The sequence below is a fragment of the Mus caroli genome, chromosome 1 (genome assembly GCF_900094665.2).
Source record: "Mus caroli chromosome 1, CAROLI_EIJ_v1.1, whole genome shotgun sequence".
Taxonomy (NCBI): Eukaryota; Metazoa; Chordata; class Mammalia; order Rodentia; family Muridae; genus Mus; species Mus caroli.
In genome coordinates this window covers 13,926,730-13,944,155 of record NC_034570.1, presented here as the reverse complement: position 1 = coordinate 13,944,155, position 17,426 = coordinate 13,926,730, and the positions used below count along the sequence as shown (strand labels likewise).

General features: G+C 35.8%; 1 protein-coding gene across 1 annotated transcript in view; it reads left to right on the top strand.

Annotated features, from left to right (window-relative positions):
• Positions 1-13,523: 13,523 nt before the first annotated feature.
• Positions 13,524-17,426, top strand: part of Crisp1 (cysteine rich secretory protein 1) — a 28,549-nt gene continuing 24,646 nt past the window's right edge. The window contains exon 1 of the mRNA XM_021174043.1: positions 13,524-13,576. Within this exon, the coding sequence (XP_021029702.1) occupies positions 13,567-13,576 (10 nt within the window). The 5' untranslated portion in view covers positions 13,524-13,566. The remainder of the gene's footprint in view (positions 13,577-17,426) is intronic.

The window sequence follows — 17,426 nt, the reverse complement described above, 5'->3', positions numbered from 1 at the left end:
TAGTTCTTGGAACTGAACATAGGCCTTTTTACCTGTTAAGAATGGACTTTAGCAGCAAACTATAGCACTTAGAAAATTTTAAGGTTTAACTCCAATGTCCTGGCTGACCTCTAAATCTAAGGCTCAAACATTCTTCTGCTTTAGCTTCCTACTTTGTAAGATATACAGGCATGTGCTGTATTGTGGGTTTCTATCAATGTTTGCTGATCTTTAGCATATCTGGAGGCATGCTTTATGTGTCATGAGTTGTAAGTTAAACATTATGTGGATATGTAATTGCTTTGCAATTTGATTATTATTTTGGTTAGCTTTTGTTCTAGCTTTGCTGAAGAAGATGATCCCAAATTGATATTATGGAGAATTTCTTCATTTTGCTTCTCCTATGAATTAAAATTTGCTTGTAGTTATCTTACATCTGCATTTTCAATGAATACATCATTTTAGACAGAATACCTTCTGAAACTACCACAAACTGATATATTCATTGAAAATGCAGACATATTTTGCTTCTGAATTCCTTGGAATTTTTTAACCAGACAACACTATTGAACCTATAGTAAGTAACAGAATAACATGTCCACAACAGGAGAGTAGATTTATCTTTACTGTGTTTCAAAAATATCTGTAAAGACCAAAACCTAAGCAGTGAGTTGAAAAGAGATTTATTCAATCTACATCACATTTAGGCATATACCCATAGGACTCTAAATGAGCACACCACAAAAATACATGCATATTATGCTTAGCATAGTACTACTCAGAGTATCCAGGAATAAAATGAATGTATACACCCATAATCAAAAAAAATAATAAAGACTATACATATGACTCTATCTCCAAGTGATCTACTCTTTCTTCTGATATCTGTGGGTACCTACACACATGTGGCAAATATACTCTAAATACATGTACCTCATATAAATAAAAAATAAAAATAAAGTTTACAAAATATATTTTGTGGGTAGTAGAGTATGAGAGTAGCGTAGATGAGGAACACAGGGATAGTTAACCTACATTAAAGACATTTCAAAAGTCATATAGGAAACTGCTATTGTAGAAACTTCCTAATGTATCACATACATAAAAACAGTTTAAAATTAACTTATTAAATAGTAATGATGCCTTTTCCAGATATGAAGGACAATAAATTAAAGACCTAGGGAAAGAAATGGGTTTCCTCAATTTCTACTGGCTAGCTTTCTTTGGTGCTAGAAGATTCTATGCACATTTTTGGAAAAGCAGTATTGAAAACTCCTAGCAACTTATCCTTATTCCAGTAGATTAGGACATCTCCTAACCCTCATTGGAGAATACTTCTTTTGCTCTAGATAGTGATTATCATGAAAAAAAAAATCACAATCCATCATGGTATAGGAAATAAGAGACTTCAGAATGCTCAGCCTTAAACAGGACATCCATAGCATACGCCTCACCCTCATCTCTCAGGAATCATTGTAAACAGATATAAAAGGAGAAACACAGCCAGAATTGGTCAACAACTTCAAGGAAACTGTTTTCTGAACACAGGAAGCTCCATATATAACACCAGTTGAGGCAGCATTCCTAAGATGTATGCAAACTCAAGCTAGACAAATCCCAGTATGGAGAAGCGAGGATCTGATTTGTTTGCTTGATTGTTGTTGTTGTTTTCTGAAGGTTTCAGACACATATGGGTTGACCAAGCAACAGGGAAAACCACACATCTGAGCATCAAATTTTATATGAACAGTAGCATCTGTCCAAGAGAGAGATAGACAGAGATAGAGAGACTGAGAGACAAAGAGAGACATAGCAACATACAAATACACACACGAAAAGACACACACAAAGGAGGGAGGGAGAGGGAGAATACAAATTGGGTGAGGAGGAAAAGGGCAATGGTTCTGGGAAGCAATGGGTAGTTGAATATGATCAAAACACATTACCAAAAATTCTCAAAAACTTATAAAACAGATAAATAAATCTAGAATATACACATGCTTTTGATATTGATTTAGAGTTATACTTATGTTGATATCATTGGCTTTTGGAGTTCAGTTGCCATTCAACGGATTTCCTGATTCTTGTGTCCCAGGAAAAGAAAACTAACAGAGATACATGGATAGTAATAGAAGCAGATCCAGTTTATTAACAATACATTTCTTAGAAAAAGAAGTGAACCAGGAGGGTTACATAATCAAAGGTAAAATACAAAAGGGTTGGCTTTTATAGGCCATTTGTCTTTTATCAGTTTTCACAAGCACCTTTGAACCATGTAAGGAATGCCGGGTTGTCCAGTCTTTCTTTCTGCTAAGTAGTCTCTTTCATATGCTAATTGTGTAGTCCTTCAGAGATTAACCTCCACATCCAGATTCTTTAATAAAACCTAAAAACAAGTGAGGAAATTTATGATGATTTTAGAATATTACTTATTGATTTGTTTTGTTTGCATTAACTGAACAGATGCAAGCAGCATCTACATTTGTCATTTGAACTAATCTCTTTACTCAGGAGAATTCTGTTAACTGAGTTCATGCCACTCTTTGAAAACATTATTGACTCTGGAAGAAAAATTTTCATTGTGATCTGGATAATATTATGGAAGAAGCCTTGGTTTGTATCAGAGCTCTAACATATAGTAGCTGTACCATGTTAGAACCACCATTAATTATTTCCTGGACAATGGGGTTTGTAAGTATAAGACCTAAGGTTTTAACATTCCATTCCCTCATTAATTTCCTGGCTGAATGACATTGCTTTAAATCTAGGTGGAATAATATTATGGATAATATTATGGAAGAAGCCTTGGTTTGTATCAGAGCTCTAACATATAGTAGCTGTACCATGTTAGAACCACCATTAATTATTTCCTGGACAATGGGGTTTGTAAGTATAAGACCTAAGGTTTTAACATTCCATTCCCTCATTAATTTCCTGGCTGAATGACATTGCTTTAAATCTAGGTGTGTTTTCCCTCTTCTTTGCCATTGAATGAAAAAAGGTATTAATGTTCCTCTATAGTGCCTGTGAAGACATGACAAATATATGTGAAGTTCCTAAATCACACTATATGCCCTTATAGTTCAGTAGAAAGTAGTTATATGTTAATGTTGGCATTTTATTTTCTATATATCATCTAAAATGAATATTATATTACATAATTAATGAATGCATATTATTAAGGTGGGGCAGTGGGTGTGAGGAAGAAGGGGGAGGAAGAGAGCCTGCATCTGGCCAGAGTTCCTGTGCTCTGGGCGGGCGGATGCAGGAGGACTGGTGGACACTTTCCACGCTGCCCTGGGTGGGTATCTGGCTGTGTGAAGCCACTGACCCCACATGGTGTGGGGTGGACAAGGGGCAGCCCCTGGTACCAAATTCTCATTCTCTGGCACCCCACACTGGATACAGCAGAGGAGCTGAGAACAGAATAGGGGCCCCAGGGCGACACTCTCAGCCCTGGAGATACTGGAAGAGGGCAGAGGGAGAGAGGTTCCCATGCAGGCAAGAGTCCTTAGTCGGGGCCTTGATGAACAGTAACAGTCTATGGTTTTAGAGCTTTATTGTAGAAAGGCAGGGGGAAAGAGAAAAGATAGAAAGAGATGCATGGTGGGGCTGGTGGAGACAAGGAGAGGAAATGAGGTCTCCTGGATCTAGAGTTTCTGCGAGCTACTAGTGTGTTCTGGAAACAGAAGTCAGGTCCTCTGGAAAGGCAACAAGCACTCTTACCCACTAAGCTGTTTCTCCAACCTCTTAAAATTTGCTTTAAATTTTACCATAAGACATGCATGTTTGCAAACTGCAATAATCTTCAGTATTCAGTGAAACAATCAAGAATATAACCAAAGGTCCCCACAACAGAACAAAGGAACCATTCAAATTATTAATGAGTTGACTTGGACAAGCACAAAGATGATAAATGACTGTGATCTCTGCTGACACGTGACTTCCCTTGATGAGATACCAGACTCAAATCTGAGTTACCAATACCCAGAAACTGTTGAGTGTGCTTATTGTTTTAAATTGTTAAGAACTTTGAATTATTGTTATAGGAGTAGGCAGGAAATACAATTTCAAAAGAAAGATGGGTGTATGTTAGCAAATGTATAAAGTTTATAAATTATAATTGTATTAGAATTAAATTATAAAAATGCATGCTTCACTCTCTGTGGGAGATATTTAGATATTATAGAATTTAAATTTTATGGGGATAGAACCGATTTCACCAGCTAGGAGGACTTTGGATCATAAAGCAGAATTTCTCTAAGTAGTAGTCAACTCCCAGGAAACTCTCACAAAACAAACAAACAAACAAACAAAAACTAAATTATAATACCAAAAAAGTCAGAAAAAGTTTTTGTTTGTTTGTTTTAAATGATTTTTGTTTTTTCAAGTTGTTTTTCCCATGGCCTCACACTTCTGATTCACTGTCTCAAGATGTGATACCCTTGTCTCTTAACTTCTCTTTTCCTGGCTGAACTCCTTTTTGTGAGAGTTTTGAACACACAAGGCAGCCTCACAGTTCCCAGAGGAGACACCAGTTCCAGGTGCTATAACACACCCACAATCTTAGGATTTCAGGATACCAGGATACCAGGAGCTTAGTCACAACAAGATCTCAGGGTCTCAGAGGAAGCTTGACTGCCAAGAACTCTGACTCACCCAGAATCTCAGGTTCATGGGATCCCAGAATCACAGGATAAAAGAGAAATCTGGACTCTGAAGAGTCCTGAATCAACCGGAATTATAGGATTGACAGGCTCCAATCAGATATATTAAGGGTAACAAGCACTTGAGATAATCAGGTGCCAGGAAGCAGCATAACAGAAGCAACAGAAACCAAGGTTAATTGGCATCATCAGAACCAAACTCCCTCACCATTTTAAATTCTGGATAAACGATCCCACTAGAAAAGCAAGATATGGATATAAAGTCACTCCTCATGATGATGATGATGACTTTAAGAAGGAAATAAATAACTCTCTTAAAGAAATACAGAAAAAAACAGGTAAACAGCTAGAAGCCATTAAAGAGGAAACACAAAAATCCCTTAGAGAGTTAAAGGAAAACACTATCAAATAGGTGAAAGAATTGAATAAAACCATCCAGGATCAAAAATGGAAGTAGAAACAATAAAGAAATCACAAAGGGGGACAACTCTGGAGATAGAAATCCTAGGAAAGAAATCAAGGACCATAGATGGGAGAATCAGCAACAGCAACAGAATACAAGAGATAGAAGAGAGAATCTCAGGTGCAGAAGACTCCATAGAAAACATGGACACAACAATCAAAGAAAATGCAAAATGCAAAAAGATCCTAACTCAAAACATCCAAGAAATCCAGGACACAATGAGAAGACAAAACTAGTGGATAATAGGTATAGATAAGAATGAAGGCTTTCAACTTAAAGGGCCAGTAAATATCATTAACAAAATTATAGAATAAAACTTCCCTAACCTAAAGAGAGAGATGTCCATGAATATAGAAGAAGCCTACAGAACTCCAAATAGACTGGACCAGAAAAGGAATTCCTCCTGACACATAATAATCAGAACAACATATGCACTAAATAAAGATGGAATATTAAAAGCAGTAAGGGAAAAAGGACAAGTAACATATAAAAGTAGACCTATTAGAATTACAACACACTTCTCACCAAAGACTATGAAAGCCAGAAGATCCTAGACAGATGTTATACAGACCCTAAGAGAACACAAATGCCAGCCCAACAACTATACCCAGCAAAACTCTCAATTACCACAGATGGAGAGACAAAAGTATTCTATGAGAAAACCAAATTCACACAATATCTTTCCACAAATCCAGCCCTTCAAAGGATAATAAAGGGAAAACTCCAACACAAGGATGAATATGACACTCTAGAAAAAGCAAGAAACTAATTCTTAGACAAACCTAAAAGAAGACTGTCACAAGAACAGAACCCCAACTCTAACAACAAAAATAAAAGGAAGTAACAAGTACTTTTCCTTAATATCTCTTAATATCAATAGACTCGATTCCCCAATAAAAAGACATAGACTAACAGACTGCTACATAAACAGGACTCATCATTTTGCTGCATACAGGAAACCCACCTTAGGGACAAAGACAGATACTACCTCAGAGTAAAAGGCTGAAAAACAATTTTCCAAGCAAACAGTCCAAAGAAACAAGCTAGAGTATCCATTCTAATATTGAATAAAATTGACTTCCAAACCAAAATTATCAAAAAAGACAAGGAGGGGCATTACATACTTGTCAAAGGTAAAATCTTCCAAGATGAATGCTCAATTCTTTTTTTTTTTTTTGGTTTTTCGAGACAGGGTTTCTCTGTGTAGCCCTGGCTGTCCTGGAACTCACTTTGTAGACCAGGCTGGCCTCGAACTCAGAAATCCGCCTGCCTCTGCCTCCCGAGTGCTGGGATTAAAGGCGTGCACCACCACGCCCGGCTGAATGTTCAATTCTAAATATCTATGTTCCAAATGCAAGGGCATCCACATTCATTAAAGAAACTTTAGTTAAGTTCAAAGCACACATTGCACCACACACAAGTGTGTGTAGTTGGTAGACTTCAACACCACTCTCTCATCAATGGACAGATTCTGCAAACAGAAAACTAAACAGAGACACAGTGAAACAAACAGAAGTTATTAAACTAATTAAGAGGTATCTATAGAACATTTTATCCTAAAAATAAGGATATACATTCTTCTCAGCACCTCATGGTACCTTCTCCAAAACTGACCATATAATTAGCAACAAAACATGCCTCAACAGATAAAAAAAATATATTGAATTTATCCCATGCATCCTATCAGATCACCACGAACTAATGCTGATCTTCAGTAACAACATAAATAATAGAAAGCCAACATTGATGTGGAAGGTTAAGAACACCCTCCTCAATGATACCTTGGTCAAGGAAGTAATAAAGAAAGAAATGAAAGACTTTTAAGCGTTTATTGAAAATAAAGCCACAACATATTCAAACTTATGGGACACAATGAAAGCAGTCCTAAGAGGAAAACTCATAGCTCTGAGTACCCCCAAAAAGATACTAGAGAACACACTAGCAGCTTGATATCACACCTAAAGGCTCTAGAACAAAAGGAAGCATATTCATCCAAGAAGAGTATGTGGCAGGAAATACTCAAACTCAGAGCTGAAATCAACCAAGTGGAAACAAAAAGTACTATACAAAATATCAACCAAAGGAGGAGCTGGTTCTTTGAGAAAATCAACATGATAGATAAACCCTTAGCCAGTCTAAACTGGAGGACACAGGGACAGTGTCCTAATTAACAAAATGAGAAATGAAAAGGGAGACATAACTACAGAACCTGAGGAAATCCAAAACACCATCAGATCCTACTACAAAAGGCAATACTCAACAAAACTGGAAAACCTGGATGAAATGAACAATTTTCTAGACAGATATCAGGTACCAAATTTAAATCAGGATCAGATTAATGATATAATCATCCCCATATCCCCTAAAGAAATAGAAGCAGTCATCAATTGTCTCCCAACCAAAAAAAGCACAGGACCATATGGGTTTAGTGCATAGTTATATCAGACCTTCAAAGAAGACCTAATTCTAATTCTGCTCAAACTATTTCACAAAATAGAAACAGAAGTTACTCTAACCAATTCATTCTATGAAGCCACAATTACTCTGATACCTGAACCACATAAAGACCCATCAAAGAAAGAGAACTTCAGACCAATTTTCCTTATGAATATCTATGCAAAAATACTCAGTAAAATTCTGGCAAACTGAATCCAAGAACACATCACAAGAACCATCCATCATGATCAAGTAGGCTTCATCCCTGGGATGCAGGGATGGTTTAATATATGGAAATCCATCAGTGTAATCCACTATATAAACAAACTCAAAGACAAAAACCACATGATCATCTTAGATGCTGAGAAAGCATTTGACAAAATCCAACACATATTCATGATAAAAGTCTTGGAAAGATCAGAAATTCAAAGCCCATACCTAAACATAGTAAAAGCAATATACAGCAAATGAGTAGCCAACATCAAACTAAATGGAGAGAAAGTTGAAGCAATCCCACTAAACTCAGGGTTTAGATAAGGCTGCCCACTTTCTCCCTACCTTTTCCATATAGTACTTGAAGTCCTAGCCAGAGCAATTAGACAACAAAAGGAGTTGAAGGTGACACAAATTGGAAAGGACAAAGTCAAAATATTGCTATTTGCAGATGATATGTTAGTTACCCTAAAAATTCCACCAGAGAACTCCTAAACCTGATAAACAGCTTCAGTGCAGTAGCTGGATATAAAATTAACTCAAATAAATCAGTGGCCTTTCTCTACACAAAGAATAAACAGGCTGAGAAAGAAATTAGGGAATCAACACCCTTCTCAATAGTCACAAATTATATAAAATAGCTTGGTGTGACTCTAACTAAGGGAGAAATCGAAGAAGATCTCAGAAGATGGAAAGATTTCCCATGTTCATGGATTGACAGGATTAATATAGTAAAAATGGCTATCCTATCAAAAGTAATCTACAGATCCAATGCAATCCCCGTCAAAATTCCAACTCAATTGTTCACTGAGTTAGAAAGGGCAACTTTCAAATTCATCTGGAATAACAAAAAAACTGGGAGAGCAAAAAATTTCTCAACAATGAAAGAACATCTGGCAGAATCACCATGCTTGACCTCAAGCTGTACTACAGAGCAATTGTGATAAAACCTGCATGTTACTACTAAAGGGACAGACAGGTACATCAATGGAATAGAAGTGAAGACCCAGAAATGAACCAACATACCTATGGCGACTTGATCTTTGACAAGGGAGCTAAAACCATCCCTTAGAAAAAAGACAGCATTTTCAACAAATGGTGCTGGCACAACTGGAGGTTATTATGTATCGGAATGTGAATTGATTCATTCTTATCTCTTTGTACAAAGCTCAAATCTAAGTAGATCAAGGAACTCCACATAAAACCAGAAACACTTAAACTTATAGAAGAGAAAGTAGTTAAAAGCCTCGAAGATATGGTCACAGGGGAAAAAAAATCCCTGAACAGAACAGCAATGGCTTGTGCTGTAAGATCACGAATCAACCAATGGAACCTCATAAAATTGCAAAGCTTCTATAAGTAAAAGACACTGTCAGTAAGACAAAAAGACCACCAACAGATTGGGAAAGGATTTTTACCAATCCTAAATCCTAATGTGGACTCCAGAAAAATCAAATAACCCTATTTAAAAATGTGTTACAGTGCTAAACATAGAATTCTCAACTGAGGAATACTGAATGGCTGAGAAGCACCTGAAAAAAAAATGTTCAACATCCTTAATCATCAGGGAAATGCAAAACAAAACAATACTGAGATTCCACCTCACACCAGTCAGACTGACTAAGATAAAAAATTCAGGTGACAGCAGATGCTGGTGAGGAAGTGGAGAAAGAAGAACACTCCTCCATTGCTGGTGGGATTGCAAGTTGGTACAACCACTCTGGAAAGCAGTTTGGTGGTTCCTCACAAAATTGGACATAGTACTACTGGAAGATCCAGCAATACCTCTCCTGGGCATATACCCAGAAGACATCCCAACTTTTAATAAGGATACATGCTCCACTATGCTCATAGCAGCCTTATTTATAAAAGCCAGAACCTGAAAAGAACCCAGATGTCCCTCAACAGAGGAATGGATACAGATAATGTGGTACATTTACACAATGGACTACTACTCAATTAAAAGCAATGAATTTATGAAATTCTTAGGCCAATGGATGGATCCGAAGGATATCATCCTGAGTGAGGTAACCTAAACACAAAACAACACCCATGATATGCACTCACTGATAAGTGGATATTAGCCCAGAAACTTAGAATACCCAAGATACAATTTGCAAAACACATGAGACTCAAGAAGGAAGACCAAAGTGTGGATACTTCGTTCCTACTTAGAATGGGGAATAAAATACCCATGGAAGGAGTTACAGAGAAAAATTGGGAGCAGAGCATGAAGGAATGACCATCCAGAGACTGTCCCACTTGGGGATCTATTCCATAAACAACCACCAAACCCAGACACTGGGGCAGTTGTCAACAAGAGCCTGCTGACAGGAGTCTGATATAGCTGTCTCCTGAGAGGTTTTAGCAGTGCCTGTCAAATACAGAAGTGAATGCTCACAGTCATCCATTGGATGGAGCACAAGGTCCTCAATGAAAGAGCCAGAGAAATACACAGGGAGTTGAGGGGTCTGAAACCCCATAGAAGGAACATCAGTATGAACTATCCAATACCCTAAGAGCTCCTTAAAACTGTACCACCAATCAAAGAAAACACATGGTGGAACTTGTGGCTCTAGCTATATATATGTAGCAGAGGATGGCCTGGTCAGTCATCAATGGGAGGAGAGGCCCTTGGTCCTGTGAAGGCTCTATGCCCCAGTATAGGGGAATGTCCGGACCAAGAATGAGAGTGGGTGTGTTGGGGAGCAGGTAGAGGAGGAGGGTTAGGGTATTTTTGGAGGCAAAATTAGGAAAGGGGATAACATTTGTAATGTAAATATTGGATATATCTAAAACAGAAAAAATAAGCATGAGAGTTGCTTCCGATGTAAAATCCTGTACTATGAGTTTTTCAGCAAGAATATGTGTAATATTGTTGAGATAAAAAGCACTTTTGATCCTATTTAGCACATAAGTACTGAGTCTTTGTTTCATTATACATTTATGCTTTCTATACGTTTGGTAGCTGATTTCTGAGTGAATGATTCATTTTAAAGTTTTTTAAATGCATTCATTTTAATGAACAGGGTGTTCATTAAAGGCAGTTCACAAACACATTAGTCTTTATTTATGTCTCAATGGTTTTTTTGGGATAGCTCCAATTTAAAATACTCTTTCATGTTGTTGCATCATATGTTAAACCAATGTGTCTGGATTCTTTGTTTTAGGAGAAAAGTCATTGTAGATCATTTTCTACTATGCCAAAAAGTTTAAGCAGAAAGAGAACAATTTATGAAAATGGGAGAAAGATGAGCAGAAGCAACCAGCTGGCACCATTTTGGGGGATTGCATGCAAATCAAGTTATTCTGTGCTTTCCAACACTTTCCAAATTATTTTGAAACCATACTTAAAGCTGGATAGCAACTCTATATGAAGTCATCAGTGATATAAATACAGAAAGCACTGTGTTTGGTAGAATAATGCCAGAGATTGACAGGACAAACAGAAAACAAAAACAAAAACAAACAAACAAACAAAACCAACACAATTAACTTTCCATAAACAGTTGACTTGGTGTTGAGTCAACACTCTTCTTTGTAAATAGCAGTGTAGCAGGGAATAAATGACAATCATACATTTCCAATACATAAACTAGGCTGGTCTACCTAAGAAACAACATTCTTTTCCAGTTTTCTTCTTACAACTTGGGCAAATAAATTCTTCAGTAATCTGAGCACTTTACTTTGGCAATCAAGCAAAGTTCCTTGTCTACAAGGTTTAAATAAGTTTTATATAACTTTTGGTACTTTACCAACTTAGTGTCCTTCTGCAAAATTCTGACTACAGGTTATCACGTTTTGAGGGATACGTGGTTTTTATTTCTTGCAGGCTATTTCCAGGCCTTCATTACAACTTCCATATCATGGCCAGAAAATTTTGTATTAAAAGCCTAATTTTTTTTTCCTTTTAACTTTCATTTAACTCCTATGTGAGTACTAACACAAGGTAACTCTTTACTACCAATTTTGTATTTTCTTCCCTTATTGATAGTCAAATCACCCTCCCTTTTAAAAATGTATAAATAAATATTTTAATAAAATGTTTTATTAATCTACAATGGAAAATAGAAAAAAGGCATGGAGAGAATTTTTTCAATATAATTTATGCATAAAGGTGTACATGTATAAATGAATATATATATGTATGTATTGAAATATTATTTGTATATAAGCAGAACATAGATCGATTGATCTATGTTCCATCGATAGATCGATAGATAGATAGATAGATAGATAGACAGACAGACAGATAGATGGCAGGGAGATATAAATAAGGTCAAATAAACATTTGTATTTTTTATATCCTTTTCTAAAGTGTCCTGGCTTTAATCATATACATGTTAAATGATGCATAGTCAAAAGAGGATCAATAAGACAGGCTCCCTAAAAATTCACTTGAGGGAGTTTTGCGTTTTGTTTTGTTTTGTTTTGTTTTGTTTTGCTTTGTTTTGTTTTGTTTTGTTTGTTTGTTTTGTATGCAATGAGAACCAAGTCATACAATTCCTGGCCCTCTTCTGTAATGTTTCTGGAATAATAAGCAAAATTAAAAGCAATTGTATGACAAACTATGAGCACTCATTCAAGAGTAAGTTTTCTATTTTTATATGTGCTTTCAGTCCATTGGCAAGAATTGCCATTCTTTTCTTTTAAAAGCTCTTTAACTTCTTATCCTCGAACTCAAGAGATATCTGGATTCTTAGTTTTTCCTTACTGACATTTAGTACAAACCTACTTAATACTTCCAGAATTTTCAAGGCAGTGTGTCATCTCCATATACTTCTGATTTTTTTATCAGCACTTTATCTTCTTGTAGATATTTGTTTTCTGTAATCACTGAGCTCCTCATGAGAGCGGACTAGCTTTTTTTTGCATCTTTGGATCATCCTAAGCTAACTGGAATGACATTGTATCATCTCACTAATGTACTGCAAGCGCTACACAACAGGCACTAAAGAAATTCCTCAGTAGATTTCACTCTGTGTGTGTTTGTTTATGATAATCAGCCAAACATGCAGAAAAGAACATCCTTAATACTACAATTTTAATACAAGACTGGAGAAATGATGCAGTAGTTAAAGTCTTTTCCTGACCATATTATGACCAGAATTCAATCCAATACAGAGCACCCAAATAAACAGGTGGGACTGCTTACACTCTGTTTTAATCCTTGCTCTGGGGTTGTGAGATCAGGAGGATTTCTGGGATTTGCTGGCCCAGTAGTATATACTAGGTTCAGTGAGAAAACTCATCTCAAAAGGAGCAATTAAGGACAATACCCTACATTGACCCTTGACATCTGGCTTCCACTCACATATAAACCTAAGTGTACACACATGTGAAGACAAGTATATAGACACATAAACAAACATATTTGTACCACACACACATACACACACACTTAAGTAAATATTGATTTTTGAGTTAGAGGAAAAATAAAATTGATAAAATATTTCCTTTCCCACTACTGAGACTTTCAGGAATCTTTTTATTCTTTTGTGAGTCTATGCATCCTGCAGCTAAGTTTTACAGTTTGTTCTCAGTGCAAAAATTTAACACTGATCAAGTTGTCTAGGTCATTGTATATTCTAGAATATGCTCATGATCCTGACTTTAAATCTACAGGTTTAATTTTGTTGTGAACATATGAGAAAGCGTATCTGCTGTTCCTCCTTGATCTGCTGAAGCAGTTCCCCTTGTACTAATTGCCTCACTGAGCATAGCCTCCTTTTGCAATGTCATTTCGCTCGTTAGTAGGCAGTGCAGACAAAGACCAGATTTGTGTCAGCACACAATTTTAAGAGATACATGGATGTGGGTAAGTTATACATCATATTTCAGTTAATTTAATTGTAAGTGAAATGCATATATAAAAATTCAACAGCACTGTTACAAAATCAATTACATGCAAAATCTATTAATGTTGACATAATCTAAAAGCAAAGGTCCACCATTTCTGCAATTTCAGTAGGATTTATGATCAATACATTCTGTCACTTTTCAAGTTCATTCTCATAAACTACTGAGGTAAGATTTAATAACTCCAATTTGGACATCTTTACTTAAGTTTTAAATTTTATAGATGTAGTTTTTTTGAGTTTATTCCACTACTTCATGTGTCTTTCCCTTGCCTAGCTCTCCTTTTCCCTTCAATTAATCTCTTTTCACAAAAGACAGTTTTGATGTTACTTGTTTGTCATATATCGATACGTGATTTTATGTACCTATATTATATTAAAGAACCACAAAAGAGAGAGAAGATATAACATTTGTCTTATGAGATTGTCTTAACTCATTTAATACGATTATTTACAGCTTGCATTGCCATCTGAAATACATGACTATCTTCTTCTTTCTGACTGAAAAGGTGTTGATTATGTAGTTTTATATCTATGTGTGTATAGATAGAAGAAATATCACACATGTTTATAAATGTCTCTGAAATATATTGACTTGACACTCTTTGGGTAAATACTCAGGAGTGGTATAGTTGTGCCATATGATAAACCTATTGTTAGATTTTTGAGAACCCTTCATAGTGACTTCCAGAGAGGCTGGACTAGTTCACATCCCCACCAGAAGTTTAAAGCATCCAACTGTGGATTAGTGGAGTCTGGACACATTTTATTTCACATGAATCTATTTGAAACTGTGGTCAAAATAAGTAGTTAGCAGAGGAACATTATAATACTGTGCATATTTTACATTTGCAGTTTATCTTGGGGACTCATGAATTATTTTGTGGATAATAGGATAAACACTTTTACTTTACATAAGAAAAGCAATTCCCAGAAATCATAGTCTTGGGGAAGGAGGGCTAATTTTAGCTGTTCAAATTTCTTTCTGCAGATCTTCTAGTTGCTGTTCTTTGATCTTTCCTCATGGGAGATCTCATAGTCTGAAAGATCACACATGTCGCAGCCTTTCTCAGCACTGCCTCTGCTCTGTGCCTTCTCCTTTCACATTTCTCTTGTGGTGCTTTCTTTGTTCTACTATGTTTCCTGTTGTGTGTGCTGTTCTTCTGTTCTCTGATTTATGAAAATATTTTCTTCAGTACATATTCTATACTGTTTGTGAGTACATGTTTATTTCTGTACTGGACATTAGCACAGAAGATAATGAAGCAAATTTAACACAAAAATTAAAAGGGAAAACAAAAAGATGATCATTTATTTCAAAAGTTATGACTAGACACTCATACAGTAGATTATTATCAACATATGTGTGGATTTATGTCAAACAACTGTAATCTGCAGTAAGTAATACAATTACTATTAAATATATGGCATGTAAAACATAATTTTTTTGTTTAAAATGTGAGACAGAGTTCGAATTCATTATTTTTGTGTTAGATATTTCACTGAATTTTCTTTATTTGATTTCATATTAGCCTTTGTCTTAAATGAGATGATCATATGTATAAGTTTATCTTGTATCCTATAATATTCCCTTGATCAGTTTTTCTAAACTTATGACACCAGTACTGTCCATGCCCAGAATTATAGAACATTTTAATATTTAGTAGTGCAAGTGTTCAAACTTTGATGCTATTTGCCAAAATAAAGAAGATTAAATGTGGGAAATGGTCTTTTGGCAAGGTATGTTTTTATCAGTTATTCAGTCAAGGCAAGGAAGAGCCTGTTCCTCTTTTTAGTTGATTATGAGAGGTCATGTTCTAACAATTCCTAGATGAGGGCGTTTTCTCTAAGGCTTGCCACAGTGTACTGTTTGATCTTCCTCAGCTTTTCCCCACATCCTCTATATTTCCTCCCACAAAATATTAATTTTTAATTGTTCATGGCCCATTTATTAAAGCTTAAAGTTAGGACAATAAGTTTATGTAGTCAGTTTTTCAAGATCAGGCACTGTCCATTTTTTAAAAAGAAAGTTGACTACAAATTGTACATTATGGACAAAATATGTGTGTTCAAAAGAAATGCTGATTTTATTGTCTTTTGTCTCTGTTTTAACTGAGTTCAGGCAACTAGTTAGCATCTCAGATAAAAGGTAAGCTTTGTTTACAGATTTGCAGCCTGTGGTCAATGGAAAATCATACAAGATACTCTGGATGCTTTGCCCTGGTCAGTCCATGGATTACAACAAATCTCAATGATCTAGTGAACAAAACTCAGACAAGGCCTCTACCCTGAGACTATTTTTCCTCTAAGCCTTATTCAGCTTCTATTTATGCTGTCTAATACTTATCTTTAGACCAGCATCTTTGTTGATATCAGGCTCAATTTTCTGCTGAAACCACAGCCTCTTTCTGATCCTTCTCTCTACCCTTTGACTCCTGATTTTGAGTTGTGTCTACAAACACTACCCAAGAGATCTACAGTCTGTAATCTCTCATATGCATATCTAGAATAATAGCAATCTTCTGGCAATTGCATGGATTCTATTTTCATTCTAAAATCCTTAATGCATTCCTGGTGGTAAGGTATTAAATAGTATCTTCCTGTTTCAACTTGATTACTCTAAGTGCTATTTGAGTTTTAAGCAACCTAAAATAACCCCCTATGTTCTTTGTACTTTTGATTATTTAAGGAACATTAACATGAGTGGTCACATTCTACCTGCCCACAAGTCCTGAAGCCAAAGCAGGATTAGGAATTTGAGATTTTTTATTTTTTTAGCAGATCTCCTTCCTTCTGTTCAGTCAAACTGATCTTTGCTAAACCAAAGTTCTTCATATGAGACCAATGTGCTAAAGTAACCATAATCTACCTGAAACCAGTGGTCCCATGATCTTATATCAGAGGTCAGAGAGGAGTTTTTTGTGGTTTATGTCTATTGTTCACAGATAATAAGTCACAGGTATATATTATAGTGTTCAGTCCTTTATGTATGCAACATAAAACAAAGATTTTTCACCTATATGTGACAGAAGCCTTTGTATCTAATTTTCTACATGAACATGTACATATACATATGTTTCAGTTAATCTTTATGTAGTTAGATATATTTTCCAACAATGCCATTATCATTAATTAAAGGCAACGTATAGTATATTATATACCTTCATATTATGATATGAGGCAAGCTAACAGATTGTAGCATTCTGGGTTGCCCACCTTGTGTTAGATGTCTGCTAAAGATTTTGGCGGTTTCTTTTGATGCAAGCTGCTCCTCTTATTTGAGCAGATGTGTCTGCAATTTTCAGAAGATCCTCGGTTGTAATAAAGTTTTGGTGGTATAATCTATTTAACTAATATTCTAAACTCCTGGCTCTATCTCTACTCTGTCTGTTTAGGCTGGGTAATGTCTGTAGCAAGTTATTATTCAGAAATTAGTAACCATGATGCAGACACTTATTAAGTACTGATTGATTAATGGAATAAGAGGCCCTCATGTCTATTATCAGGTTAGCTATTGTAGTGATAAGTAGAAAAGAACTGAAGAGTAGGTAAGCAATTGTAGTGAGAATAGTGGTTAATATCAGATTGTTAGATGGAAGTAAAGGAAGGGAGTATACACGGGAATAGGAATAAAAGAAGGGAAAAAACAGGATGGATACATAGGGTTTTGAGTTAATGATAAACTAAAAAGAAGAGAGAAAGATGTTTTAGATATCACAAACCAAGTCTGTCTCTAGGCTTTAGGGATATAACTGTAAGAAAATGGGCACGGGTAAAAAACAAAAGGAAGAAAAAGGGGGGGAGAGGGAG